At 32.9% G+C, this 11,718-nt stretch overlaps 1 protein-coding gene across 1 annotated transcript; it reads left to right on the top strand.

Moving 5' to 3' along the window:
* The first annotated feature begins 845 nt into the window (after positions 1-845).
* On the top strand, positions 846-4,216 carry LOC113713394 (cysteine-rich receptor-like protein kinase 3). Its single transcript, XM_027237115.2, has 3 exons — positions 846-1,345; positions 2,997-3,815; positions 3,901-4,216. Exons 2-3 carry the CDS (start codon positions 3,017-3,019, stop codon positions 3,960-3,962), a joined length of 861 nt encoding a protein of 286 aa, XP_027092916.1. The 5' UTR covers positions 846-1,345; positions 2,997-3,016; the 3' UTR covers positions 3,963-4,216.
* Positions 4,217-11,718: the final 7,502 nt, after the last annotated feature.

The raw sequence follows: 11,718 nt of genomic DNA, 5'->3' as shown, positions 1-11,718 counted from the left end.
AATAAAATTAATTTCTCACAAAACTAATTACATAATCAAGTAATAAAAATTTAAATAAATAATTCCAAATCAAATCTAAAATAAATTAAACACCGTAAAAGTGTTTTATCCCAAACAAAATATAAAATAAATTAAAACAGTATAAAAGTAAAAAATAATATAATATATTATTTGTCCAAATATAATAATTTCAACTTCACACAAATTAAATAAATTCATTTAGGATTAAGTAATTAATGCCTTTGAAAAAAAGAATAACTTAGTTTAGTTAGATAAAATTATTTTTATGTTTATTAAATTATTTTTAATTCGTAAACGGGTCATGTCGGGTCATATCAGGTCACCACGGGTTGACCCGAAATCGACCTGTTTTCTTTTCGGGTTCATCGGATTCAACCCGATTCTGACCCGAATTTTCGAAACCTCAACCCAAACCCATTAATTTCGTGTTAGGTTCGTGTCGTGTTTTCAGGTCGTGTCGAAAATTGCCACCCCTACTAAAAATGCTCATTTTTCATTTGTGAGGATCGGATCGAAATGAAGTTGCCACTCAAAGGACTAGAGTGACTTAATAGAACTCAATTTGAGGATCGGATTGAAATGAAGTTTCCACTGAAAGGACTAAAGTGAGATGCTCTGACTTTGAGGTACTCAATTGAAATTTCTGGCCAATTTGAAGGACTCATTTTGAAATTTAGAATTAATCCTGATTAGAAGCAGAGCACTACGAGGCTGATAATTTAAAAAGTGCTTAAAACAGTTTGCATTAATAATTAAAACAGTTTAATTAGTTGGACGTTATACCATTCATGGAACGAGGGAATCTTTTTAACCCTCATCTTCCCTCCCTTCACCTCCTCTGAAACTGTTAACTCCTGATCAGAGTCACACCTAATTCTCTGTCCCTCAATGCACCAATAATGCTCGATCATTATCAGTGAAGAACCAGACCACTCTCCAATTCATCACCTGATTCTTCATTAAGAAGCTGAGAAAAAGACCACGACCACGACCACTCCTCTTTTTCATCTTCAAGATTCAACATTCTCCGTTCATCAATTCTTGAAGAATCATCCACAACCAAACTTCAGCCATCACCTAAAAACTATCACCAGTGATTTCTTCCAAAACCTCCCCTTTTCTCTCTCTTAAATAGATCTAGATACCGTCCTTCGAGCTTTCTTAGATAGATTTAGATACCGTCCTTCAAGCTTTCAGAGAAAATCAAGAAAAAACCAGAAAAGGGGGAAAAACGGAGGAAAAACAAAGAGGGTAGCAGCTCTTGCCTTCTCCATTATCAGAACCGTCTCACCAGGACCTGCCACCACCAACGTCAAATACCACTGTAAAGCTATTCTTTCTATCTCAAGCCTCTTTTTTTTTTTTTTTTTTTTTTTAAACTTGTGAAAATTATGTGAGATTTATGCTTATTGTTTTTCTTTCCTCTTGCTTATGTGTTTTCCTATCAATTCATGGCTATGAATGGATGAAATTTGCTGTGTCTCTGTAATTTCATGAAATTTATTACATAATTGAGTGTGTGAAATTTGCTGTGTCCCTTGAATGTTAAGGTTGCTTTGCCAGTTTGCCTATACAGGTGGTAGTTTCAGTACCGTTATTCCTCAGCTTTTCCAATGGAAGCCTTGGAATTAATCATTTTATTTTAATTTATTTTCATGTGCTATGCACGTTTTAATGCGTTTATATGCTTTTGTGTTAATTAAGTGCCTGTTAGTTGTATCGCTTGAATTAACTCATTTTGACCTTAAAATTAGAAGAATAAAATTAAACTCGCAACGAGTTCACGAAGGTAGGGAGGTATGTGGGGCTAAAACCTTGACCTTCTTCTCTTACAAATGTGGCTTCCGAGCTCATCTATGATTTCAAAAGATCTGGAGAGGATTTTAATTTGTCTTTTCAAAAATAAAAAACTTCTCTTTTATAGGTAGCTCGATAGACCTAAATTCCAGGCCGAGCAGCGACTCCAAAATTTTCAAAAGAATTCTTTTCCTAGACTGTAATGGGCCTAAACTGTTGCCTTCACCAAGTCTCATTGTAAACCCTTTATTTTTCTTTTCTTGACTTTTAATGATTTAAAAAACCCAAAATTCATTTTAAGCTAAGTTTTTAAATTTTAAAAATGAGGTGCGACAGTTGTGATAACTGTTGCGGAAGCCCTACCAAAGTTAAGGTATAACGAGTAAATTATTGTACCTAAAATTGCAAAATGGTAATTCCCAGGAAATATTTGGTGAGGCACACTGGCCTGCTTAAGTACCAATTTCCTAGACAGAATCACCTATATATGCACTTAATTGCACAATAACTCACTACAAATATACCTACAAATATAGCTACTAAATAGACAATAAAATAGAACACCAGAATTTAACGAGGTTCGGCTAATTTGCCTACGTCCTCGGACACTACCGACAATTTAATATTTCACTAGAAGAAATATTACAAAGAGAGAGAAGAAAGCAAGTTATTGGCTCTTACTTGGTGTACTTGAATTGGTTTGTTTGAGAGCTATTTAGTAGCTATATTTGTAGGTATATTTGTAGTGAGTTATTGTGCAATTAAGTGCATATATAGGTGATTCTGTCTAGGAAATTGGTACTTAAGCAGGCCAGTGTGCCTCACCAAATATTTCCTGGGAATTACCATTTTGCAATTTTAGGTACAATAATTTACTCGTTATACCTTAACTTTGGTAGGGCTTCCGCAACAATTGGTATCAGAGCGCAACAATAACAAATAGTTGATCATTTCTCAAGTTGAACCTTTTTTGTTGCCTTTGTTTCTTGCTCAATTTGTTTTGTGCTTGTCTAGTGTATAGTAATTAATATGAGTTGTTAGATGCATCTGGTTTTCATTTACGGATTTTTAGATTTGTGGTAAACTAGGTCATCGTAGAAGCAGTAATGATTTTGATACTTTTAAAGTTCAAGTTTAAAGAAAAACTGATCATGGCCATTGCCACCACTTTTGTGCAGGAATCAGATCCATATGAGCCATGTCACTGACATCCTTTTCTGGTAGTCTTCACCTTAATCATCTAGTGCTGTTTATGCTCTTCTTTTTACTAGCTCTTGTCCAACTCATAGAATCAAGTCCTAGAGCTTATGAGGAAGCTCTGATTTGCGGAAATAAAACTGCCTCTACAAATGATTATCCTGCATTTAAGCAAAATTATATATCAGCAATAGACTCAATTGTCGATCCCTTGGTGTCCACTGGTGTTGTAGATATTGTTGCTGGGAATGGAAATAGTTCGACTGTGTTTTTATTTGGAGCATGCATGAAAGATTTATCACCTGGTGAATGCGATAGCTGTTCTTCTGGTATGCTAGTTAAAATTGAACAATGTCAAGCCATAGAAACTGGAACACGTGCTGGGAGACTATATCTTGGGGGTTGTTTTATAAGGTTTGATGATCATAAGTTTGAAAACGAGATAACTGGGCCAGAGGATCTAGTTAACTGTGGCCAACAGGTGGAACCACATTCAAGTTTTATAGGGGTGGTAGACCAACTATTATCCAGTTTGAGCGGTGAGGCACCTGGGAATGGAGGGTTTTATTTGGTTTCTAAACAAGAAAATGGAGTTTCAGCTTATGGGTTAGCCCAGTGCTGGAAATACCTAAATATAGACCAATGCAGGACCTGTTTGAGTGATAGTGCAATCCCAAAAGCCAAGACGTGTCTTCCCAAAGCTGAAGCTACAATTCTTAACGCTGGATGCTACTTGAAGTATTCCACTCAACAATTTTATAACAAAGCATCTGAAGGATTTCGACATTCTTTGACAGGAGGTGAGTTGGTTTTAATCTGAATTTTGTTGGAATATATACTTGGATATATTATAATACTAACTTTAGCTTCACATGTACATTTCAGGTCTACTTTACTCGTCATTGGTATTCACCCTTGCTATTCTGAGCCGAGTAGCAGCAAATTAATTAAGTGGATCACTAGCCAGAGGAAATCTGTTTTCCAATCTTGTCAATTTGATTGATAATTAAATTTAAAGTTTCTAAGTTTTTACCTACAATAATGAAATTTTACTTTGAAACTGTTGATTAATGATATAACTCATGATTCAAATGGTCTAGTTATCTCAAAATATGTGTTTATATGAGTTGTAATATTGGAAGGATCATTCTTAATAACTCTTACACTAAATTCGATGCTTAATCCAGAAGAGTTTCATTCACTTGATCTCTATTGTTGGCAAATCAAGTTAGCAATGCAATTTTATGGGGTCCTCTGGACTGGAGTTACTAGATATTGAAATTCAAATTCAGTGCAGGACTTGAATTTATTGTTGATGCATTTGAAACATTCATATTTTCTAAAACCTCTAAAATCTAGGAGTACCGCTGTTCCTTTGGAATTTGACATGCACGATCAACCCGCAAAACAAAGATTAAAGAAAGTGAAATAAAGTAATTTTTTGGCTAGGTGAGACGCGGATTGGGTCGCTTTCTTAAGATAATTCGGGCCTCTCTCGGGATTATGCTCAATGCAGAAGGTTGATGGCACATCGTTTATGGGATACATTAGCCCAGCCTTCATTGTTTCTTCTACTAAACCTACACAATTTAGAGAAGTTAAAACTTTTCTCAACACCTTACTAATGCCCAATAGCAATGAGAGGGAGTAAGGTAAAAGATCCAATCCTTTAGAGATAGCAAGAATGAGTCTCAAACTTAGTTGATAGAAGCCTCTATTTCTAGGCTAAAACTTGGAGTATTAAAATACCACCATTAAGTGGAATAAATACCTCATATTTTCAGCTACAAAATTGAAATGGTCTAGATTCATTGTATAATAGTCAAAATTCACTAAATAAATTCATAAAACCTAATCATTACATAGGTTACAAATACAAGACATAAATCTCATAAGTTACCCTTTTGAATGGTTGATTTTGTAGCTAAAAATTCATTAAAGAATTTGTAATTTATTGGATTTGAATTCAAAATAAGCATGTGCATGAATTCGAAATAATAATATGATATTTTTATTAAAATATCCAACAATTCCCCACTTATTTTAATAAAAATAACTCGGGCATACAATGAGAACATCACGCCTTATGAAAGTGGCAATGCCTTTATACTTCCACTTAGTATTTCAATTTTCCCACATTAAAATCATAGTGAACCTAGCCTTTAAACTATGCTTACTTGAGGATACATAGAAAACTTAATACACATGATATTCAAGGTGTTTTAACAATTATGTATTTTACCCCAATTTTCATGAATGCTCTAGAGAGTTAACCCAAATTCTCATAAGGGTGGCCAAACCCTTACACTCATATAAGTGAGTTTATTAAGAATGTTTTTGTGACTAAAACAAAGGCTATAGAACTCATTAAGAGATTAATTCTCGACATCTCATATTCGTCACAAAATTACATGCATAGCATCATATGATTAGTCTAAAAAAAATTGCATCTATCACAACAAGCGACTCTATGATTCATTTGTCTCTGACCTAATTTTTGGGATCTCCAATCTCTAGGTGGTTGTATCCTCATAAGTTGCTTTTACACTTTTTGGCTTTAGTCCAATCTCTCATATTTGGGATAATTTCAAAAACCATCCTTGAGATTTCTACCTAGCACTCCTGTGGTTTCAAAAACATCATTGGTTCCCTTATTGTTAAATTTTTTAGCATTTTAAACCAAATTCAAAATATACTATTAAAATACTCATTTTAAGAAAAAGAACATAGTTTCTTTCCTACATCGCCCTTCAGTTGCCTCACTCTTACAAACCAAAAGGTATATTAATCAAAAGTTCAAAACAAAGGCAAAGCATGAAGATGTAATTATGATGGAATAAAATATAACAGCTGCAACTATAAGCAGAATTTTTTAAACTACAAAAAAAAAAAGAAAATTTTATTTATTATGTTTGCAAACTAGAAAAAGAAAATTTTTTTGGGTCATTTTGGGGATCAATTATTTGGTGCTATAATAGGGGGTCGATTATTTTGATGGAAAAGTAGAATTTTTCTACCGAAATGTTGCAATTTAGGGGATTGATCATGATTTTAAAACTCTGATGTTGGGCCCACATTTATTTTTTTGACATGCTAATTAGGTGCCTTTTAGTTTACCAAATAAAGAAATCTTTCCTTTATGTAAGCTATTTTGAGTGAATCTAAGAAATTTTATAAATTACTTAGTATTTTCATTTTTTTTATCCATATCGATGGCTTGGAAATTTAAAATAGGAAAAGTGTTTAAAATTGTATTTATAACTTATTTGAGATGGCTAAGTTGTAATCCTCTCGAGATGCAAATAGAAAAAGTTATTTCATTTATACTGTATTATGGATGATTTTATGTGTTTTTATAAATTATTCATAAATTTAAATTTTTATTATCTTTTTTATCCAAATTATAAAATAAATTTTGTTAATGGATCTCCCCGATAATAACTTATAATTTTTCATTAAAGAAGTAAACTAGTATATTTTCAAATATTGAGGGGATTTCAAATTGGTTTGTCATTACAATTAAGGAAACATAACAAAAGGACAATTCTGGAATGAAATTATCTATACACACCAAAAACTTTTTAGCATTATATTATGAATTGGGTTGATAATGTTACAAAAGTTTGAAAATAAGGGAGACAAGTAATATTTTTGAAACTTGAGGAGTACCAGGTGATATTGTAAGATACCTCAAGGGAGGTTTCTAAATTATCCCTTTAGATTAGACCTTGCATTATTTTACGGATCATTCTACTCAGAAAAATTTCACAAAACAGATCAAGGAAAAGATCATAATGGCAAACTGAATTGAGTCAATTGACCTTTTCGTTACCCTCTATATTATCCATCTTAGGCTGTTAGGCTTGTAGAAGTGAATTTTTGTTTTGACCAATCGTTGATTGTTGGGAAATAAAACTTTTGATCAATGTTTACCAATCTTTTCCTATCCCAGATTCTGAGTTGTAACTCCTAATCTTCTGCCAAGGATCATAACTGTCCTACTAGGCTTCGCAATCATATCATCATTTCTCAAATTCAAGTCTGTCAGGAATGTTCTCCCTTCCAAAGCTGATAACAGATTGTACAGGGGGATGCCTGGTTTACAGGAGCCAATGAGAGTTACTGGACATATGCCATAATGGAACACCAATCAATTCTCTTAGAGTAAAAAAGGGCTTGTTCTGTATAAAAATTAAAAGCTCAGAGAATCCTCTGTTGGTTCACTATAAATCTCTTTTGACTTGTGAATGTATGGATATTTCATCACTCACCATATTAAGGTGATTTCATTTGGAATCTACACCTGCAGATTCAACAAGCAAGTGCACGAAGTCATACATAGTTCAATTCATTAACGTGGTAAACACAAAAGTTGCATGTAATTGGAGATTTCGTTGTTCATGCATGGCACTCTGGTTATAGCTCAAAAAGGTTTGGCTATTACCTTTGCGTTTTCATCTTCTTGACTACCCAAGTCCATTTAACTACAAAAATAACTCAATTTAAATTTGCCAAGCAAATTTCCCGAGTACCACTAAACTTTTTCAATAGTCAAAATTTGGTCACTCAATTATTAATAATATGTTTGACAAAAAAAAATTATTAATAATATGTTTTTATCCACTGAACTATAAAAAATGTGAATTTTGGGCCATTTCATCTGATTCCACCGTTGATTATGCCCGATCTAAGGGTTCGCATGATTCACGAGACATACCATTAAAAGTTAGATCTAACAGAGTTAACGGTGAAATTAGACGAAATGGTTCAAAATATTCACTTTTAATAGCTTAGTAGATAAAAACATACTATTAATGATTAAATGGCCAAAACTCGACTATTCAAAAAGTTTAATGATTAGTTGGGTAATTTGCCCTAACATGGTTTTATAAATATTAGTAGTTGTTGCACGCTAAATACTCCATGCTTATTCAAATTAAAATAGATTTATTTTAGTAATAAAAGAGAAGTTCATTCAAATAAAACCAAAAAGATGCCTTTTGCTCACATTGCCTCCCTCACCATTTAATTGGATCAATTGCGCACCTGTGCTATTGCAATCTTTCCAACTAGGTATAACCGGATCCGAAACCCCGTTTCTGGTTGAACTCATGTTCAATGCATGTGGCTTCGTCAAGTGACCAAATCACTCCACGGTTTTCTGATTACAAAATTCTTTAATTACTCACTGTTGATGCAAAATTTTCTAAAACAATCTCCTAATACCCTATATTGCTAAAATTCCAATTCTTTTTTGCAACTTCGGGGTCTATTATCCTAGTTGAAATTTAATTTCATATATATAAATATTAGCTTACGACTACAATTTTTTGTATCTCTGCTAACACTGCAAAATGTATTGAAAAAAAAGTTATTGTTTAGTACATTATATTTTATATTTTATTAGTTCAAAATTTTAACAATGATTGCAATTATCCAAAGACTTTGACTTATTTTATTAGTTTAAAAGTTTGTCGATACTTTATTGTGAAAATTACTATAGCATGGGGTAGTTTCCTCAGTTCAAGAACCATATTCCTTGACACATGCCAAATCCAATCTGACATTGTGCAGTCCGATCCATTTGTACCTAATTGAAAAAATCGTAGGAGCACCGGGGATGGATTGGTTCAATTAAATGTTTGAGGGAAAATGTGAGGAAGAGGCATTTTTGAAGGGGTTTATTGGAATTAACCTAAAAGTTTGTAATGCAACCTTAAAAACATGAAGTGCCCAAGGGAACAGGTATTGTAGTTGATAGTACTGAAAAATTAATTACTAATAACTAGATCTTAGCCAAAACCCAGACAAAAAAAAAATATATTAATTACTAATAATTAACATGGGATTAAGGTTGAGAAGATAATGACTCTTCCTAAATTAAATACTGTCTATACTTAATCTATGCTCAGATAAATAATGCTGAAACATAATCAATAACTAACATGGAATCATCCGTAATTAGGCATGAGATAGTTATTGCTTTAATTAACCTTAAATAAAAAGCATTTATGAAAATTTCAAAAGTGGCACATTTAGCTAAAACAAAACTTGTTGTTCTCTGATATAACATATACTCCCTCCATCCCATTTTGATAGTCCTGTTTTCCTTTTTCGTCTGTCCCAAATTATAATCCACTTTTCCAATTGAAAATATAGTTATCTTTTAATTTTTCTAAAATACCCTTATTCAATGAAAGTTGTTATTAGTATAAACTACCTTGTTTAATATAGATTGTTAACCTACCTCATATAATACATTTAGATTTAATGTGAAATAATATAAAATGAGGATTGATTCTTTTTTGACCATTAATTCAAGTTCTCGTAAACCATCAATTCAAGTTTCCATGAATAATTCATATAAAATTGTACTCTATTTAATGTAAGAGTATTTTAGGAAAATAGCAATCTAAATTTATTTTTTCGACAAAGTTAACTACTTTTTCTTAAACTGTGTGAAAGAAAAATTAGGATTATCAAAATGTGATAAAGGGAGTAGCATCGTTCAAGGTATTATAGATGTTTCAGCAATAGATATATAAAAGACTGCATGCCAAATAGGTCATTAATATTGTAGAAGTACTATGAATTTGACAACTCAATTGCATTTATTAACTACTTGTAACTAAAATCTGAATTTGATCTTGATCCGAATTTAAATTTTCTTAACTTTCACAAAAGTATACGCGTCAATTTAAGTGGACGATTCACTTTCACATTTAGAACTTCAAACTCAATTTATACTCATATTTAGTGCTAGGCATAATGACATGTATAATTTATTGCTTCATCCTTCGTTGTCGAGGTGATGGTTCTAATTAGTGTGTGCTTAAGTACTTAGTGACCAAAATATTAAGGAAAAAACAATAAAATCTCAAACGGGGGAAATAGATGAAAAGAAACCAAATGAAATTAGAAATTATAATAACGAGGAATTGAATGAGGAAGTAAAGAAGGACGTAATGCAGTATATAACTTTAGTTGAATGAACGCTTAAAGGGAGGGAAAAAAATGACTTATTATTCAAATAAATTATGAGTCACGAGTTCCTCTAGATGAAATAGATCCAAACTATACCCTTTGAATTACTTTGTCAAATAAAAATTTCTTAAATGGGTTCTTTGAGAATAATATTGATGCTCAATCCAATTGAACTACTGATTTCCTCGTAAATATGTATTTGTTCCACATTACGTATATTAATCATTTGACACTTAAAGGAAAAAATAATTTATGGTTTACTTAAATTGTGAATTGCAAATTACTCTAGAAGGAGAAGATCCAAATTATGCAGTTTGACTTGATATTTCCAATAAAAATTTCTTTAATGGGGTTGATTGAGAATAGTACTGATTCCCAAATCCAATTAAACTACCAATTTCTTCATTAATATGTGTTATGTTTCATGTTGAGTAAATTAATCAATTGGTGTTGTTAAACATAATAGAACTAATTAACTATTCTTTCTTTTTAACTTTTTTTTTTATATATATTAAATCAAATTTATAAGAAAGAAGGAAATTTGTGGCTGTTAAATGGCATTATGAGACATTTGGGGTTTTATTTAGAAAGTGGAGACCACAACTTAGATTAGTTGGCAAAGATGGTGCCATTTCCCACCTCTGTTCTTCCCGCACTTGAACCCAGAGGAGCCATTACAACTCCTTGGGAACTTTGCCATCTTTAGCAATGAGAGTTATATTCTTCTGCTATACTTCTGCAGACATTTTAACCATGACCAAGAAACATATGTTCCCACTGAAGATACTGAAGATGACAGTTGTGGGCAAGAAAAGCCCAGATCGGCGAGCAAGAAAAAGGAGTAGCAAGAAGAGCAATCCACTCCCACCACCACGAGCCAAGGCCCAGCACAAAGAAGAGCTATGAGCAAGGGGAAGAAGAGGAAGAAGGAATGCGCGAAACTTCGATTGGTGGAAGCCAGTCCATGAAGATTCTCCCTTTTCTTACGTGCAATTCCCCTCTTTCGGTAAGCATCCAGTATCTCAACAAATGAAGATTTCTCTAAGCTTATCCTGTAGCTTATACGTCGTTTGAAAGCTGCTTCAAGAATCCAACTAATAGCACCATAACCACCACAGCTCCTGCAAAACAGTACAACCACCACAGCACCGCCACCACCATAACCACCATTTCCATTTTTGTAAGTTCCTAAATTTCCCATTGAAATGTCATCCTTGTTTTTGTCAAAGAAATTATCTAAGCAATTGTGACATGAGATGATCCTCTTTAGTTAGCTAGAGTTTAATCTCTAAGTCAATTGTTCTAGCAAGGGAAAGGCACATAGTTCTATCTGAACATTACTTTAATTGTCAAATGCCATTCTGCAATTTACTGGAACCTAAATTTCCATTCCTAAATCAGAGTTGCCAAGAATCTGTTAGAATTGTCGAAAATATCTGAACAGGTTCAAAATCCATACTAAAGTTACACAATGGAGTTTCTTACGCTGTAGACAGTGATGTATCCAATGGTGTGATTGAAATTTAGTACCTTTATTGGAAATTTCCAAGATTACAGAGCTTTAAGATCAAGTTTTCCATATGATCCTGGTGGTGCTGAATTAGCTAGGACAATAAGAAATGCTACCGTGATTTTTTTTAGGGATAGTTTCAGAAACCTCCCCTAAGGTTTCTAAATTTCACTTGGCTCCCCTCTGAGCATAGTCCTTACTTTAAACAA

The sequence above is a fragment of the Coffea arabica genome, chromosome 10c (genome assembly GCF_036785885.1).
Source record: "Coffea arabica cultivar ET-39 chromosome 10c, Coffea Arabica ET-39 HiFi, whole genome shotgun sequence".
Taxonomy (NCBI): Eukaryota; Viridiplantae; Streptophyta; class Magnoliopsida; order Gentianales; family Rubiaceae; genus Coffea; species Coffea arabica.
Note: the sequence above shows the minus strand (reverse complement) of the source record. Positions and strands in the feature narration are given on the sequence as shown.

What these genes read in the sequence shown, in the direction of transcription:
- LOC113713394 (XM_027237115.2), top strand. Translation starts at nt 3,017, where the DNA reads ATGTCACTGACATCCTTTTCTGGTAGTCTTCACCTTAATCATCTAGTG. An exon ending in TCGACATTCTTTGACAGGAG is followed by an intron (nt 3,816 to 3,900) that starts GTGAGTTGGTTT and finishes TGTACATTTCAG; the next exon opens with GTCTACTTTACTCGTCATTG.